Source organism: Bidens hawaiensis, unplaced genomic scaffold (assembly GCF_021521415.1).
Source record: "Bidens hawaiensis isolate Kalapana, Puna unplaced genomic scaffold, B.hawaiensis_p1.1 tig00004478_1, whole genome shotgun sequence".
Classification (NCBI taxonomy): domain Eukaryota; kingdom Viridiplantae; phylum Streptophyta; class Magnoliopsida; order Asterales; family Asteraceae; genus Bidens; species Bidens hawaiensis.
In genome coordinates this window covers 1,233,323-1,252,713 of record NW_027491271.1, presented here as the reverse complement: position 1 = coordinate 1,252,713, position 19,391 = coordinate 1,233,323, and the positions used below count along the sequence as shown (strand labels likewise).

Below are 19,391 nucleotides of genomic sequence, written 5' to 3'. Positions count from 1 at the left end.
CGCCACGTTTCGACGAGATGGGGGGCGATGACGACGCGGGTGGTGCCGCATTTTAGATTTCTTTTTTGTATGCTGTTACTTTTTTCCCAAACTCGTTTGGTTTTTTTTTTCGAACTCGTAATGTATTAATTATTATTATTTTATAAACCCGGTTATGCGTTATGCTTATTTTGTTCGTTTTCAATTTTAAAATTGTTGTTTCGTTATTAGTTTAAAACAGACAAAAAATCTGTTACACTCGACATACAAAAAAAGAAGAAACATAAGTCGTTATGTACTAATTATTATTATATAAAAGTCGTTCGTTTTATTTTGTTCGTTATTAATTTTAAAATTGTTTTCTCGTTGTGACCTTCGAAAACCGATCAAAATGACCTTCCAAAACCGATCAAAAAAAGGTTACCCGAGCCAAAAAAAATGCAAAAGAAACAAAATAAAATTAAAAGACAACAAAAAGACAAAAATATAATAAAACAACAAAAATAAACAGCAAAATGACATAATAACACAACTTTCCAAAACACCCAACCATTAAGCGGCTTATCGCCCAATCCGCGGCTTAATGGTAGGGTGTTTAGGAAACACCCCATGGTGTATGTAAAAAATCCCTTTTTTTACAAATGTGTGTTTTTTTATTGTAAAGTTATAAACTAAAGTACTAATATTTGAAAATGGGCGGGTCAGGTTGGGTGATGTGTCGAAACGAGTTCGGGTCAGACTTGGTTTGGCCAAACAGGTTCAAGTGAAAATTTGTTCAAGTCAAAATGAGCCATTTAAAAAAAACAATTTAGTTATTGTCAAAGAGCCACTTAAAAAAATAAATTTGGGTCAAAATAGGCAGGTCGGATTGGGTGCAAGGTCAAATTGGGTTCGAGTGAATTGAGTTTGCAAACAGGTCACTTAAAAAAATAAAATAAGTTCGGGTCAAAATGGGCTACATAAATAAATCAGTTTGGTTCAGGTCAATTCGGGCCACTTAAAAAAGTCATTTGGTTTGGGTCAAAACGAGCCACATTAACAAAATACAATTTAGTTCGGATCAAAACGGTCCACTATGAAAAAATTATCACGTTTGTTATGGCTAAAATGGGTTCGGATTAATTAAACATGTGGTATTTGTATGATTCCTTTTCAAACATTAATGTTTAAATTTCAGGTAAACCGACACTATATTGGAACATGCGTAAAGGAATCATGGCTGATGCTGCATGTGGTTTCTTATATCTATACGAGCGATGTGCCTCGAAAACGTTGATCAACCCGTTCAAGTGAAACTCGTATAGTTAGTGTTTTAGAATACAAACTCTTTTTGACTAATTTGATGTTAGATCGTAAATTGATTTTTAAAGTATTGAGAGCATGAATCAATGTAGTCGTCACATTCCTACGTTGATATTCCCGTAGTTACCACAAAAATAAAACAAAATAAATAGCTTCCCATCATAGTGGGTTGATTGATACAACTATTTCCGGTGGGTTGGTATCATTTTTCATACATATGGGATGCAAGTGCTATCACTTGCATGCACGCAACCCGTCCCCAATACTGGCTTAATACGACTACATTAAACGCGCAACCTGGCACTGATATGTGCCTAGCCAGACATCGGAACACGCGACCAATGTTGGTCCCCACGTAATGTCGCATTAGACGCATAACCCCGACGTCTTTACATGTATAACGCAACATCGGAAGTGTAACCAAATGTCAGTACGCTCGTGACCTGGCATCAGACGCATAATCCAACGTCACACGTAACCCGGCATCAAACACGTATTGGATACCAGTTCCCATGTAACGCAACATCACACGCGTAACCTGCACCACGTGAGTATCCAGCAAAGCAATACAGGATTGCGCGTATCCAGCCGGTTACTCGTTCGGTTACTGTAACGGGGTCAGTTACTGATAGGGTTTGATATGTTATAGACTGAATTTAGAGAAGATAGTAGGGATAAAAAGGAAGAACGATTGTATTAACAAAAATGTAAAGGTTACAAGTTCCGGGCCTAGCCCTATCTCACTGCATAAGCAGGAGCCATGACAATGCCATCTTAAACCTAAACATACTCCCCTCTCCCTATTGGCTATTGATACATATTTATAGAAATATAATTACACTTAACCCCCTCCCAAAATAGACAAAAGACAATTAGTACTAAAACTAGAACATGATAACTATCAGTTACACATCAAGTGTTTGGTTAAGTGTGTAACCAGTGTTGGACTACGTGCGTGCAGTTATCGTCTAACGTGCATCAGTGTCATGTCACACGATGTAACGATTCCGGCAAATCCAGGTATACCCTAGCCGGTATATACTATTTACGTGTCATTTAAATATTGATTATATGAGTTATAGTACGTATATACGAGTATATATGATTCATAGTACGAATCATACTCGATTATATAGTGAATCGTATTGGAATTACAATTAACCAATGAACGATTATTGAAACCTGAACGAATCGGGAATTACATTATAGACGAAGTATATAATGTTTAGTGATATTTACGAAGTATTAATGCTTCGGGATAAGTAAATTATAGCACAGAAAAAGGATTTCGATTTAATGGTACGTCGGTACGCTAAACGAAACCTTTAACACCAAACCAAGCAAGAGACGATCAATCAAGCCGAAAAAGATGCGTAATTATTAAAAATATGATGTTTTAATGTCATGGGTTAAGTTTTTAAAGTTTTTAAACCAGTTTTATGTAAATTTCATTTTAACCCGAAAAACGACCATTTTATGCTCGTTTTAGGCCGAATTACGAGTTTAAACGAGAAACGAACTGAACCAGACTATCCACAACATTATCCGGATTGTGTAATCCAAATATGTGGCTATGGTGTGAAGTTGTGGGACCCCCCCCCACCCCACTTGAGGCCGATCGGACCATATTATTATTATTATCATTCCATTTTTTTTTTTTTTTAACAACAAAACTCTCTCAAACTCTCTCAAATCCCTAACTCTTTCAAGCTTTCTTCCAAGATCATCACATTTTAACCAAGATTTTGAAGGTATAAGCATATTACAATACATAATCTTTGGTGTTAATTACTTAGTTGAGTTGTTTTTGCAAGAACAAAAGGTTCCAAGTGAAATATGGGTGAAAACCCGAGATGGAACCGGTTCTCGTATGATCAAGGGATGTATACAAGTTATACAAAGGATCTTGATCCAAGTAATGAGTTAAAAGTGTTTAGAATAAAATTTTACGGTTAAAATCTTGTTAAAATGGATTTCCAAGTGAAAGATGGGTGAAAACCCGAGATGAAACCGACTCTTGCATGATCAAGAGATGTATACATGTTATACAAAGGATCTTGGTCCAAGAAATGAGTAAAAAGAGTCGAGAACGGATTTTTACGGTCAAAATCGTTGTTTTGATGTTTTAACCGACACTAGGAAAGAAATGGCTTGATTGTGGGTATAACTTGCTTGGTGTGGTGTTGATGTGCTTGTAAGTGTTGTATCTAGCGGCTAGCAAAGGCTAGAAACCGAGATCCTTGCGATCTAAAGCTAGAAAACACAAGATAGTTCGGTTTTCGTGTGTATATGAGATTTGGACAGATTTTCGTGTGCTTAGAGTCGGGTCACGAAATTTCACAGAGATGATCTACACATGAAAATATGAGATCTGTGAATTTTTGGTAATTTTTGGATAAAAGATGAATATTTGGTGAATTTAATGCTCGGTTTTGGCCAAAAATAGTGAAAAATAGCTAAACATGATGAAAAATTCTGGAAAATTTAAGATAAGCTTTTTATAACATATAAAAGTCACCCACAAAATTTGAGCTCAGTTGGAAAAGTCTAAGTAGGCTTTTCGGTGAAACGAGTTCTAGGGCTTTCTAGCTCGGTTATGGGTGAAAATGGCTTGAAAAATGAGTTTTAAATTCTGGAAAAATTCCAGGAAGTTATGAGGATGACAGAGATCATCCCAGAAAAATTTGGGATTTTTCTAAAGTGTTTTGCTATTTTTGACATATTTAGTGTTTTAATAAGATTTAAAAATAGATAAATAAATGTAAATATAGGAAAATAAATCTGGAAAAATTCCAGGAAGTTATGAGGATGACAGAGATCATCCCAGAAAAATTTGGGATTTTTCTAAAGTGTTTTGGTATTTTTGACATATTTAGCGTTTTAATAAGATTTAAAAATAGATAAATAAATGTAAATATAAGAAAATAAATCTGGAAAAATTTTGTAAAATTTTCTTTCTGTCAAAATAAGTTTTGTGCAAAAATTCAAGACCCGAGACTAAACGGGTAATTATTTGTGCTAAAAAGAACATAAAAACAAGTTTTTAAAGCTTAAAACGTGTAAACCGGCAAAGTTCGCATAAGCGAGCTGACTGGTACACGAAAACTTTAAAAATGGACTATTTTCATAAATCTAAGTAAATTAAGTAAAAATAAATCATCCGAAGATAATTCGGATGATTTGGGTAATTTTACCCGATTTTACCGTTTCCGGCACCAAAATACCGGAAACGGGCCCCACGGCCAAACGGGGTGTCAAACCGAGCTATAATTTCATCACCTTAACTAAATTGACTGTCAAACTCTAAGCAATGTCACAATCTGAGTCCTTAGAAGTGTCACGGGGTTAACATTGTCCCCGAATCGAGTACAGTACTGGGTTAACAATGTTCCCAGATGTACCGATTGATACGTATTTAAGTTATGGGAATTATATAGTAACGACTAGATATTATATTACAGATCCAGGCACGTAGCTGTTCCTTATATTACTCACCGACTCACAAAAAGGTGAGTTTTCACGAGCCCCTTTTAATGAATTGTTTTAATTATATTTTCCCGGGGCGGAAAACATGTCTTATTTAAAGTATTTAAGTACATACCGATCGTATGGAAATACTTGTACATTTATATATATATGGTCTGATGCACAGAATATATAAAATGTTTATCATGTATTATTGTTCTGGGGTAACATAGTTCCCAGGGGTTATTATTGTTCTGGGGTAACATAGTTCCCAGGGGTTGTTATTGTTCTGGGGTAACATAGTTCCCAGGGGTTGTTATTGTTCTGGGGTAACATAGTTCCCAGGGGTTGTTATTGTTCTGGGGTAACATAGTTCCCAGGGGTTGTTATTGTTCTGGGGTAACATAGTTCCCAGGGGTTATTATTGTTCTGGGGTAACATAGTTCCCAGGAAGTTAATGGAAATGTTCTGGGGTAACATAGTTCCCAGCATGATTATATTGTTAATAAATGATTATTAAAATGATTTGTCAGTGTTTATTTAAATTAGTGAAACTCACCAACTATTCGTAGTTGACCCGTTTTCTTTACATGTTTTCTAGGTATGCCCAAGTTGGAATGATTGATAAGTGCTTAACTATCTGTGCTACCTGTTGGAAGCTTGCTGCTCTATGTTTTGTAATGAATTTATTAATGTCTTATCGGTAAAATATGTGTGTAACACCTAGACAGTAATGAAACTCGCAACAATGTAATATGTTATAAATTAATGTAGTGGTATTTTCTTTATAAGCAATGCTGTTGATATCAGATGTGTCTGTTGCATCCCGTGTACGTTTCCGCTGCGGTTACGGAGTGTTACAGAACTTGGTATCAGAGCCATTGGTTATAAAGAATTAGGATGTCTGAAAGAGATACCTAAAATATAACCAGTAGCTCAAGTATTATAGGATCTGAATATCAACTAATAATATATTGTGACGAGATCGGGATGAACTTGGATGGACAAGTGGGTTATTATGGTCCGGAACATAATAACAGACTTGTCTGCACGAGGGAATTCAGGGGAAGTCACGGGGGACTTAAATAGGTAAAATTGGCAACATATGTGTAAATGTATAATAATATTATTATGTGGCAAAATTGTATAAGTAAGTGCATGATTAATTTAATTATGAATTACACTATGAAAAGGGACTATATGTTTGTTAACTTGTGTGCAGGTAAAAATGGCAAGAACACCTAGTGTGTCGACGGATGAGGACCCGGAAGAGGTCAGTTCCGGGGCCTCTGGAAGCCCAAGTGTAGCACCCAGCTCCGAGCCTTCGGAGGCTAGTCATAGTACTTCTAGACAGACCACCCCAGCTAGGAGTGCTAGTTTACCCTCCCCTGCTAGGGTTACCAGGTCTCCTACCCCGCCCGCACCACAGACCGCTCCGATTCCCCCCAGACACGGTCCCCGTCTCACGGCGCGGATCAGTGCCCCGTATGTTCCGCCCACTGTTACCCCACCCAGATCCACATACTACAGGGGCGAGTCTTCCCGCCCCCAACCCGAACCTGCGACCCTACCTGTGTGGGGTCTTCCGAGGCAGGAACGGGACTTGGCGGCTTGGCTACGTGTTCTCACCGAACAGGTGAACGAGCACTCTGCCGCCCTGGTCGTGGGGGTACAGAGGCGGGCGTACCTCGGGGACAACATACTGGACCACCAGTATGCTATTAACCAGTTAAAAAGGGAGTGCTCATACTCCCACTGGTTGATTGGCCAGATGGAAACCCGAATGCGGGTTATGGTGGCGGTGTTGGTGGTGCTGGTGGCGGTGTTGGTGGGGTTGGTTTACCACCATGTGTAGATGTGTTAGATGGTAGAATCTTGAACCGCTTTTTGATACTCCATGTGAGCAGTTAGTGGTGATGCTAACATGGAGTGAATCTTGTTTAGTGATGATACAACCACTGGCCCATAGGGGGTCTCTTTTAGGGCATATCATTATCGATACTTTTGGGTATCATTCAAGCACTGACCCTTTTACGGGTTATGTCGAGATGATACCGACATAGGGCCCTTGTAATAAAACTTAGTTATGTAATGTTGACTGGAAAGTATGTAAACTGATGTTTGTGTAATATGTATCCATGATTACTAATGAATGAAATATGTGTTGTGTTTTATGATTTGAGATGGTATTGATTATATGTATTTCTTTGATGATTGTGTAGAATGGCACCGAAACGATCAACGAAAATATCGGAAGTAGATGTGAGCTGTTTGATTGCTCAACAGTTGGAGGCGGCGATACCGGATATAGTATCGCGCATCGCCGCCAGTATTAATAACTCGACCAATCCAACCCCTCCGAGCAATCAAACGCCCATAAATAATGACGGGGAACAAAATGCTAATCCTCCAAGGAATGATAACACTATTCCGAGTAATGACGCACCGCCTAGGGTGGTCGTTACTGACAGCAATGGCCCTATACCTACGGTAGAGACAAACCGTACGGAACCAATTCGTGCATCCAGGGGATGTTCGATCAAGGATTTCATGTTGTGCAAGCCATTAGAGTTTAGCGGGTCTGAAGGACCGAATGGGTTAGTTAAATGGATAGAGAAAATAGAATCAGTGGTGAAAATTAGCAACTGTCCCGAGGATTGTATCGTTAAGTACGCCACCTGTACATTCACCGACCATGCCTTGACATGGTGGAACACCATAGTACAGACTCGAGGTCAGGTGGCGACAAACCACATGACCTGGACGGAGCTTAAGGCTCTTGTGTTGGAACATTTCTGTCCAAAGAATGAATTGCAGAAACTGGAAAATGAGTTGTGGAATCTGGAGATGAAGGGGGCGGACCACTTGGGTTATACCAATCGGTTTAATGAACTGTCACGATTAGTACCGTGGTTGGTCACCCCGGAGACGAAGAGGGTGGAACGTTATATTTGGGAACTTACTCCAGTAGTGAGGAGTATAGTCAACGCGGGGGGACACCGGACGTATGAAAGTGCAGTGACACAGGCTGGCATAGTCACGTATGATTTCTTACGGAGCGGATCACTAAAGGTGACAGGAGAATCCGCTGGGGGAAAACGGGGTGCGCATGATCATAGAATCCAAGAAAAGCAGCAAAACAAACGAGCTAGGCCCGCTGCCCAGAGCTATGCCATGACTAGTTCGGGCGGAAGGCAAGAACCGCAGAAGGGAACGTTTCCTAGGTGCGGGAAATGTGGTTACCACCATAGTGGCGTGTGCAAGGAGGTGGTGTGCCACCGGTGTGGCAGGGTTGGACACTACGCACCGAATTGTAAGACAAATCTGAACAACCTGAACCGACAACCACAACCTATTCGGGCGCAACCATTCAGAACTCAACCAACCCGACAGCAGAAACCGCAAGGAAACCAGATGGTGACCACTAGCCGTGCTTGCTACGAATGCGGCAGCACGGATCACTTCAAGAGGAACTGCCCGAAACTGAATCAGGGAGGAAACGGGAGACAACTCGCGGGTCAGCCATCGTCGTCCAATCCGGCGCGAGGCCGAGCATTTGTGATGGGAGCGAACGAGGCGCGCCAGGACCCCAGCGTAGTGACAGGTACCTTCCTCGTCTCTGATCATTACGCTTCTGTATTATTTGATACAGGCGCCGATAGAAGTTTTGTCTCCGTTAGATTCCTTTCGATAGCAAACCTTCCTATTGGTGAAACCATAGAACCTTACACCGTAGAAGTCGCTAACGGTAAAACCATGATAGTTAATCGGATTGTTCGGAATTGCCCTTTTATTCTGAGCGAACAATCCTTCCTGATTGACTTGTTACCGGTAGAATTGGGTAGTTTTGACGTGATAGTGGGAATGGATTGGTTGGCACGTAACAGGGTAGAAATAAACTGTGAAAAGAAAACCGTCAAGATCCGGGTGTCGGATGACGAGGAGGTATTAGTGCAGGGAGAAAAATCCGGCACCATGATACCATTTATATCCCACCTCAAGGTGTTGAAATATATACGTCAGGGATGTGTGGCGTATCTAGCGAGCCTGACGGCCGCTGATTCTGAGGAAAAACGGGTGGACGATATTCCCGTGGTACGCGAATTTCCACAAGTTTTTCCAGAGGAACTTCCTGGATTGCCGCCAACCCGACAGGTCGAATTCAGAATCGATCTGTTACCTCAAGCTGGCCCTGTTGCTAAGGCCCCTTACAGACTTGCACCGTCCGAGATGCAAGAATTATCCAACCAGTTGCAGGAATTGTTGGATAAGGGATTTATTCGTCCCAGCTATTCCCCGTGGGGTGCACCTGTACTATTTGTGAAAAAGAAGGACGGAAGCCTTCGAATGTGCATTGACTACAGGGAATTGAATAAGTTAACCATCAAAAATAGGTATCCTCTTCCCCGGATCGATGATTTGTTCGACCAACTACAAGGTGCGAGCTATTTCTCAAAGATTGATCTTAGATCGGGATACCACCAAGTTAAAATCCAGGAGGAGGATATCCCAAAAACCGCGTTTCGGACTCGCTACGGCCACTATGAATTTCTAGTTATGCCTTTTGGGCTAACAAATGCGCCAGCGGTGTTCATGGATCTCATGAACCGAGTCTGTAAACCCTATCTCGACAAATTCGTCATTGTATTTATTGACGATATTTTGATATATTCAAAAAGTAAAGAAGAACATGAGCGACATTTGAGGTTAGTTTTGGAGCTTTTGGATCAGGAGAAGTTGTATGCAAAATTCTCCAAGTGTAACTTCTGGTTACAAGAGGTGCAATTCCTCGGTCACGTTATAAACCACCAAGGAATACACGTTGATCCGAGTAAAGTTGAAGCAATTAAGGATTGGCAAGCGCCTAAATCTCCGAAGGAAATCCGCCAATTCTTAGGCTTAGCTGGATACTATCGTCGATTTATAGAGAACTTTTCCAGCATCGCCCAACCTTTAACCCTCCCGACTCAAAAGGATCGGAAATATGAATGGGGTGAAGAGCAGGAAACGGCGTTTCAAACGCTAAAGCAAAGATTGTGCCAAGCGCCAATCTTAAGTCTCCCCGACGGAGACGATGGATTTGTTGTATATTGTGACGCATCCCGTAAAGGGTTAGGATGCGTGTTAATGCAAAATAAAAAGGTCATAGCCTATGCGTCTCGACAGTTAAAAGTCCATGAGAAAAACTACACTACTCATGACTTGGAACTGGGAGCAGTCATCTTTGCACTTAAAATCTGGAGACACTATCTCTACGGTACAAAGTGCACCATATTCACTGATCATAAAAGTTTGCAATACATATTCGATCAAAAAGAACTGAATATGAGGCAACGAAGGTGGGTCGAGTTACTAAGTGACTATGACTGTGACATCCGATATCACCCCGGCAAGGCTAACGTTGTAGCCGATGCCTTGAGTAGGAAAGATCGAGTTAAGCCACTACGCGTGCGAGCGTTGGGAATGGTAGTCCAATCGAGCCTTTCGGATTTGATTCGAGTCGCTCAACACGAGGCGTTGAAAGAGGACCAATTGGATAAAGAAGGACTTTTCGGGAACGAGAAGAATTTCGAACAGCGTGTGGACGAAATTCTCTATTTCAAAAGTCGGATTTGGATTCCGACCCTCCATGACCTTCGTGAATTAATCATGGACGAAGCGCATAAATCGAAATATTCCATACATCCGGGATCGGATAAAATGTACAAGGATGTGAAAGAATTTTACTGGTGGCCAGGTATGAAAAAGGATATAGCCACCTACGTCGGCAAGTGTACGACGTGTGCGAGGGTTAAGGCGGAACACCAGAAACCCTCGGGGATGTTACAACAACCGGAGATTCCCGAATGGAAATGGGAGCAAATCACAATGGATTTCGTGACACACCTCCCTAAGACATCCCGGGGAAATGATGCAATTTGGGTAATCGTGGATAGATTAACCAAATCGGCACATTTTATTCCAATTAGAAACAATTATAACACCGAGAGACTCGCGCAAATTTATATAAATGAAATAGTGTCTCGTCATGGCATCCCCATCTCGATCATCTCCGATAGGGATAGCCATTTCACCTCCAAACTTTGGCAAGCTGTTCAAGAAGCATTGGGAACACGTATTGACCTAAGCACGGCTTACCACCCTCAGACCGATGGTCAGTCTGAGAGGACCATTCAAACTTTGGAGGATTTGCTTCGTGCCTGCGTACTGGACTTTAAGGGAAATTGGGATCAACATCTCCCACTCGTTGAATTTTCCTATAATAACAGTTACCATAGCAGTATAAAGGCAGCACCTTATGAAGCATTGTATGGGCGGAAGTGCCGATCACCACTTTGCTGGTCTGAAGTGGGTGACTCGCAGGTCATTAGATCGGATCTGGTCCAGGAGACGACCAGCAAGATTCTTGAAATTAAGAACAACTTGAAAGCCGCGCGGGATCGGCAGAAGAGTTATGCCGATACCCGTCGAAAACCGTTGTCATTTGAGAAGGGTGAAAAGGTATATTTGAAAGTATCACCGTGGAAGGGTGTGGTCAGGTTTGGCAAGGCGGGGAAGTTAGCCCCGAGATACATTGGACCATTCGACATTATTGCAAAGATCGGTCCTGTAGCATACCGATTAGAACTGCCTGATGAACTAAGTGCAGTTCACAACGTGTTTCATGTGTCAAATTTAAAAAGATGTCTGTCGGATGAGACATCGGTGTTACCCTTAGAGGGTGTTCAAATAAGTGATAGGCTCAACTTCGTAGAGGAGCCCATCGAAATAGTGGACGGTAAGATCAAGCAACTTAGACACAATAAGATCTCGTTGGTCAAAGTTAGATTGAATTCGCAACGAGGCCCAGAATTTACTTGGGAACGAAAGGACGAATTGCGGAAGAAATACCCCCACCTATTTCCTCAAAAGGAAGTAGTTGACGCGTAAAATTTCGAGGACGAAATTTTTATAACGGGGGGAGAATGTAACGATTCCGGCAAATCCAGGTATACCCTAGCCGGTATATACTATTTACGTGTCATTTAAATATTGATTATATGAGTTATAGTACGTATATACGAGTATATATGATTCATAGTACGAATCATACTCGATTATATAGTGAATCGTATTGGAATTACAATTAACCAATGAACGATTATTGAAACCCGAACGAATCGGGAATTACATTATAGACGAAGTATATAATGTTTAGTGATATTTACGAAGTATTAATGCTTCGGGATAAGTAAATTATAGCACAGAAAAAGGATTTCGATTTAATGGTACGTCGGTACGCTAAACGAAACCTTTAACACCAAACCAAGCAAGAGACGATCAATCAAGCCGAAAAAGATGCGTAATTATTAAAAATATGATGTTTTAATGTCATGGGTTAAGTTTTTAAAGTTTTTAAACCAGTTTTATGTAAATTTCATTTTAACCCGAAAAACGACCATTTTATGCTCGTTTTAGGCCGAATTACGAGTTTAAACGAGAAACGAACTGAACCAGACTATCCACAACATTATCCGGATTGTGTAATCCAAATATGTGGCTATGGTGTGAAGTTGTGGGACCCCCCCCCCCCACCCCACTTGAGGCCGATCGGACCATATTATTATTATTATCATTCCATTTTTTTTTTTTTTTTTTTTACAACAAAACTCTCTCAAACTCTCTCAAATCCCTAACTCTTTCAAGCTTTCTTCCAAGATCATCACATTTTAACCAAGATTTTGAAGGTATAAGCATATTACAATACATAATCTTTGGTGTTAATTACTTAGTTGAGTTGTTTTTGCAAGAACAAAAGGTTCCAAGTGAAATATGGGTGAAAACCCGAGATGGAACCGGTTCTCGTATGATCAAGGGATGTATACAAGTTATACAAAGGATCTTGATCCAAGTAATGAGTTAAAAGTGTTTAGAATAAAATTTTACGGTTAAAATCTTGTTAAAATGGATTTCCAAGTGAAAGATGGGTGAAAACCCGAGATGAAACCGACTCTTGCATGATCAAGAGATGTATACATGTTATACAAAGGATCTTGGTCCAAGAAATGAGTAAAAAGAGTCGAGAACGGATTTTTACGGTCAAAATCGTTGTTTTGATGTTTTAACCGACACTAGGAAAGAAATGGCTTGATTGTGGGTATAACTTGCTTGGTGTGGTGTTGATGTGCTTGTAAGTGTTGTATCTAGCGGCTAGCAAAGGCTAGAAACCGAGATCCTTGCGATCTAAAGCTAGAAAACACAAGATAGTTCGGTTTTCGTGTGTATATGAGATTTGGACAGATTTTCGTGTGCTTAGAGTCGGGTCAAGAAATTTCACAGAGATGATCTACACATGAAAATATGAGATCTGTGAATTTTTGGTAATTTTTGGATAAAAGATGAATATTTGGTGAATTTAATGCTCGGTTTTGGCCAAAAATAGTGAAAAATAGCTAAACATGATGAAAAATTCTGGAAAATTTAAGATAAGCTTTTTATAACATATAAAAGTCACCCACAAAATTTGAGCTCAGTTGGAAAAGTCTAAGTAGGCTTTTCGGTGAAACGAGTTCTAGGGCTTTCTAGCTCGGTTATGGGTGAAAATGGCTTGAAAAATGAGTTTTAAATTCTGGAAAAATTCCAGGAAGTTATGAGGATGACAGAGATCATCCCAGAAAAATTTGGGATTTTTCTAAAGTGTTTTGGTATTTTTGACATATTTAGTGTTTTAATAAGATTTAAAAATAGATAAATAAATGTAAATATAGGAAAATAAATCTGGAAAAATTCCAGGAAGTTATGAGGATGACAGAGATCATCCCAGAAAAATTTGGGATTTTTCTAAAGTGTTTTGGTATTTTTGACATATTTAGCGTTTTAATAAGATTTAAAAATAGATAAATAAATGTAAATATAAGAAAATAAATCTGGAAAAATTTTGTAAAATTTTCTTTCTGTCAAAATAAGTTTTGTGCAAAAATTCAAGACCCGAGACTAAACGGGTAATTATTTGTGCTAAAAAGAACATAAAAACAAGTTTTTAAAGCTTAAAACGTGTAAACCGGCAAAGTTCGCATAAGCGAGCTGACTGGTACACGAAAACTTTAAAAATGGACTATTTTCATAAATCTAAGTAAATTAAGTAAAAATAAATCATCCGAAGATAATTCGGATGATTTGGGTAATTTTACCCGATTTTACCGTTTCCGGCACCAAAATACCGGAAACGGGCCCCACGGCCAAACGGGGTGTCAAACCGAGCTATAATTTCATCACCTTAACTAAATTGACTGTCAAACTCTAAGCAATGTCACAATCTGAGTCCTTAGAAGTGTCACGGGGTTAACATTGTCCCCGAATCGAGTACAGTACTGGGTTAACAATGTTCCCAGATGTACCGATTGATACGTATTTAAGTTATGGGAATTATATAGTAACGACTAGATATTATATTACAGATCCAGGCACGTAGCTGTTCCTTATATTACTCACCGACTCACAAAAAGGTGAGTTTTCACGAGCCCCTTTTAATGAATTGTTTTAATTATATTTTCCCGGGGCGGAAAACATGTCTTATTTAAAGTATTTAAGTACATACCGATCGTATGGAAATACTTGTACATTTATATATATATGGTCTGATGCACAGAATATATAAAATGTTTATCATGTATTATTGTTCTGGGGTAACATAGTTCCCAGGGGTTGTTATTGTTCTGGGGTAACATAGTTCCCAGGGGTTGTTATTGTTCTGGGGTAACATAGTTCCCAGGGGTTGTTATTGTTCTGGGGTAACATAGTTCCCAGGGGTTATTATTGTTCTGGGTTAACATAATTCCCAGGAAGTTAATGGAAATGTTCTGGGGTAACATAGTTCCCAGCATGATTATATTGTTAATAAATGATTATTAAAATGATTTGTCAGTGTTTATTTAAATTAGTGAAACTCACCAACTATTCGTAGTTGACCCGTTTTCTTTACATGTTTTCTAGGTATGCCCAAGTTGGAATGATTGATAAGTGCTTAACTATCTGTGCTACATGCTGGAAGCTTGCTGCTCTATGTTTTGTAATGAATTTATTAATGTCTTATCGGTAAAATATGTGTGTAACACCTAGACAGTAATGAAACTCGCAACAATGTAATATGTTATAAATTAATGTAGTGGTATTTTCTTTATAAGCAATGCTGTTGATATTAGATGTGTCTGTTGCATCCCGTGTACGTTTCCGCTGCGGTTACGGGGTGTTACACACGACGCCAGTTACGTAACACAAAACGCGTTCCAACCAGAACATTTGGAAGGATTTTATAAATCCATTAAATCAAGGAATTTTAGTAAAATGATTTGAATTTTCATTAGTTGTGATTTTTTGCCAATTGTTTAAACCAACATGTTCCAACCCAAAACTCATGTCGACCTGAACCAAAACAACCGTTTTTGAATCGACATGTTTTGACCCAAATCAGTTCTGATGTGTAATCTGACTCAACCTTGTTTGCCTGGTCTATTAGTATCAAAGTACGAAAAGTAGATGTGTTAAAATAAACAAGTAAAAGGTAAGCCAAATATTATACTTTAAAAACTAAAGTAGATACGAGAAATCTGTACACGGCTGTAGTAAAACTTGTCTATTGACACATAAACGTATTTAAAAATGACTATTTTCATGATTTTCTCAACTAACGAACCAACAAACTATGACGAAGATAAAGATTTAGGCACAGAAATAACTCCCAAAGACTCCATAATTAAAAAAAAAACTTTACATAAACTTAACAGATTAATAATCTTAGCAGGACAAGAACCCCCCATCACATGCTAACCTACATGCAAAAACTAAAAATAAAGAAAAACATAAAACAAGAACATGCTGCTCGCTACCTCTCTCTATCAAGGGGAGTCGTTAATCCCATTATCTTCCAACTCACACCACACCAGACGGAAGGCGTATAACAAGCTGACCGCCCATAACACTGCAATCACGAGGAATTGAATCATAATCCGTAATATATTGTCACAAAATATAAAAAAGTGAAAACATAAATGAAAAAGGAACCTTTGAACATAGTAATAGCAGAAGTCAGCAAGTATGAATGTTTGGATGATTTCAGAAAGGAGGACGACTGGAGGCCATAATCCGTAACCTAAAGCTGTCAACAAACCTCCCTTCGTATCCAACACCTGTGAACGTGTCAAGTGAATTTAATCTGGTGAATTTACTGCAATACATATCATGTCAGTTTTAAAAAATCCTGACTTTCTACATACCTGGAGAATCCAATGGGCACAACTTAAAAACCTCGCAACCCCTAAAGCAAAAACATAATGCGCTGTGAACGGTTCAACAATCTATCCAAAACAAACTCAAAGTCAGTATAAGAAACTACAAACCTCCAACATATCAAAAGTTACAACCGCATTAGTGAAAACTGAAAATAAACGAACCTTAGTATTTTGCATAACACGAAGCTGTGGCAGTACTGAAAAAGCTTCCATATAAACACAAAACGCCCATAGAACCCTGTTTATAATATGATGATGTGTAGTGGGATGAACCACTAGAGACAATAAAGCCAAAGGAATCACCTACATTGTACATCCACATCATCAGTTTAGTGTTTGCGATGTAGTAACATTAGATGATGCTAATACGATGATTCAGCAACTTACCACATAATGTATAGGAATGTTGTCTTTTTCACGCATATAACTGGATTTTAGGTTAAACCGCATCATATAGATGACCCAGATTGTAGTGGCTAGTGTAGCTAAATCAAGTAACGTGTGTACATCATATTCCATTACAAAACTGCAGTAGAGTCTCGAGCCTAAGAATATAGCCGTGAGTTCTTGGGATTTCAGTGAAAGACCTGCGGTAAAAACTTGATTAATAACACCACCGACACCAAATGTTATTTAACAAAAAGTTACTTGATAAACTTATCGTAGACATGCTAATATAAAAACTGCATAGAAAGAAAAATCTCATATGACACAAACGAGTAAAACCTCATTCTATATCTAACTTTGAATCGTTTCCGATTAGTGTTGCCGAATGTACAGCCAAATAAGCTTTATATACAACTAGAAGTTGCATCACGCTCTCTCTTTTGCATATCAACCTTTTTATGATTTTATCAAGTAAAGAATTCATAACTTCTTCATTCCACTAGTTGTTTTTACTTTTTACATATCTGCCTCCCACATACCCAAACTTTGACCTAGATTCAAGATCAGGCGCGCCTTTTAAAACCAAGAGTAGTGATATATGTTATCATGGTTGTAAAAACCGTACCTAGGCGCCAATTAATCACCAGTCGGCACCCCACCAACTAGTCGGCTGTCGGCGTTTAGTCATTATTTGGTCAAAATTTGTAAAATTTTATATTTAAATAATTACAGATAAATTTCAATCCGATTAATCCCTAAGAATCCTGATTAATCGCTAGTTGGTCCCTATTCCATCGCCGACAAGCGCCTAACGAATTCTACAACACATTCTTGGTGCACGGGTAAAGAATATTGTTTTCAAATCAAAAGGTTTTGAGATTCCATATTCTTCCAAAACTGGTAGTTTCAATACTACTACAATTGTTGTTGTGAACTCTTAGTAGAAAAATTAATAAAAACAACATCATAGGTAAATTTCATATAAATATATAATTATGTTTTCTAATATTAAATCAACTTCACAAATTCTTAATTGAGACCTAAAATAAATAATTCAAGAAATTATAAAAGCAAAAGTAACAATGAATAATTATACCGGCGCATGTTTTTTCGGTGGCGAGTTTATAAATAAGGACAATGATTCCGAGAGCGTGAACAGCCTCGGCGGCAATGAAGAGGTTATCGTGATCGTAAACGATCGTACGGATGAAGAAGAGGGCGGCGATGGCGATGAGAAAGGCCAAGAGGACCTTGATCTTCGGTGGCTGCCTCCGTACCCATGTCCTCACCACCTGGATCGGCTTCTTCCTCGTCCCCTTCATTGATTGTTTTTTCTCTCAGGGTTTTTCTTTCTGGTTCTTAACTTTGGTGCCGTTTCTCTTTGTTTATATAACTTTAATAATAATATTTAATTTAACTAAATCAAATTTGGTAAATATTGTTTCAGATAAATACCAATTACTCAAATGCCTTTTTTTACTTTTTTCAGAAAAGTAGGGGACAAGAGACCCAAATGTATCGAAAGCAAAAGGAATGAAGGCGTGTTGATTTTCAACACACGTCTTCTTATGTTTAATAGTTTTTCCTGATTTTGCATTTAACATGGCATGCCTGGCAACAAACGTGGCAACATCTTTGGAATTTTTTTGTTGTCGGTTATGTTTTAAACTTAAGTTTTCTCATTGAATCCTTTTTATGAATTTCAAGTTATGTTTTAGCGTTTTGGATCTAAAGAAGGATATAAACCGATTGGCATAAAACTTAACACTGTGCTCCAAATAATAAAACAGTGTTTTATTTCATGTATTTAAACTTTCGTTAACATAAGTCAAGTTGTTTGAAGCACCATTTAAAACTAACTTTTATATCAATCGACTTGTATACTCATTTTAATTAAAACCATACAATATCATTTTAAAATCCAATAGAAAAAAATATGGATGAGACTTTGTGGCAAAAAAAAATTTGAGATAGGATTAGATCAACTAACTTATTACAATTTTATTTCTTTAATATAAATATTTATCTTATTATACATACCAAAAAAAAACTAAATAAATTTATATATTAAATAAATGCTCTAGAAGCTGGGGCCCCGCTTGTGATGATGTGTATCAGCCATTCACGTACTTACACGTCATCGTAGAGTCTTGCAAGGTAAAACATATATTTAATTTACACATTAAAAGTCAAATTTTCGAAACAGTCACTTACATTGTTTGGGTAGGTAAAAAGGGGTGATGTTTAGTGGTCTGCTGTTTGGCATATTTTGTTTTTTTTTTCTGTAACCTTCACAGTTGCATGCTGAAGCTTTTTTTTTTTTTTGTAACCTTGACACTTACATATAAAGTCTTTATTTTTTTTCCTAAAATCCAACACTTAATTATTAAATCCATCTATCACAAGGTTTAAAACCATATTACACCTCCGGATACCAAATACCCTCTGGTCAGTTAACTATCATTTTATATTTAAAAAATATTTACTATGCATCTTCAATAACAACTAATTCTCATTTCTCATACAAATATTACAAAATAACCTGTTTTAATCAATGGCATGTCTTGAAATTATATGTTATATCTCATTTGATATTTATAATTTATGAGACTGTGGCTAATTTGATAATTCATGGACTAGATGTCTTGCGTACATGTCATTTTTGTAACAGTAAGCTAGTATTTATAATATGTTGATTCAATATATGGATAACTTTTGACTTAATGCATGGATAACTTTTGCCATGTGGACAACTCGCTCATATACCAATATATAACGCACATTGGGGAAGATTTTGAAAAAATCTGGCGAAAGAAAAAACAATTGGTGGGCAGCTAGTGCTATGGCTCAAATTAAGCCAAACTTAAGTTACATTGAGTTCAATATTGTGTCATAATGTTATTTCCGAAAGATAATAAATGAATGTACAACATTTAGGATAATATGTTTGTGTTTTGGAAATGTGTCTACACTAATGGCATGAATTTAATG

The 19,391-nt window shown here is 38.2% G+C and overlaps 1 protein-coding gene across 1 annotated transcript; it reads right to left on the bottom strand.

Annotated features, from left to right (window-relative positions):
- Positions 1-15,457: 15,457 nt before the first annotated feature.
- LOC143626702 (uncharacterized) lies at positions 15,458-17,733 on the bottom strand. Its single transcript, XM_077096695.1, has 6 exons — positions 17,497-17,733; positions 16,401-16,600; positions 16,176-16,316; positions 15,999-16,079; positions 15,787-15,911; positions 15,458-15,703 (listed from the first exon to the last, which is right to left on the bottom strand). The coding sequence occupies exons 1-6, from the start codon at positions 17,720-17,722 to the stop codon at positions 15,655-15,657; spliced, it is 822 nt and encodes a 273-aa protein (XP_076952810.1). The 5' UTR covers positions 17,723-17,733; the 3' UTR covers positions 15,458-15,654.
- Positions 17,734-19,391: the final 1,658 nt, after the last annotated feature.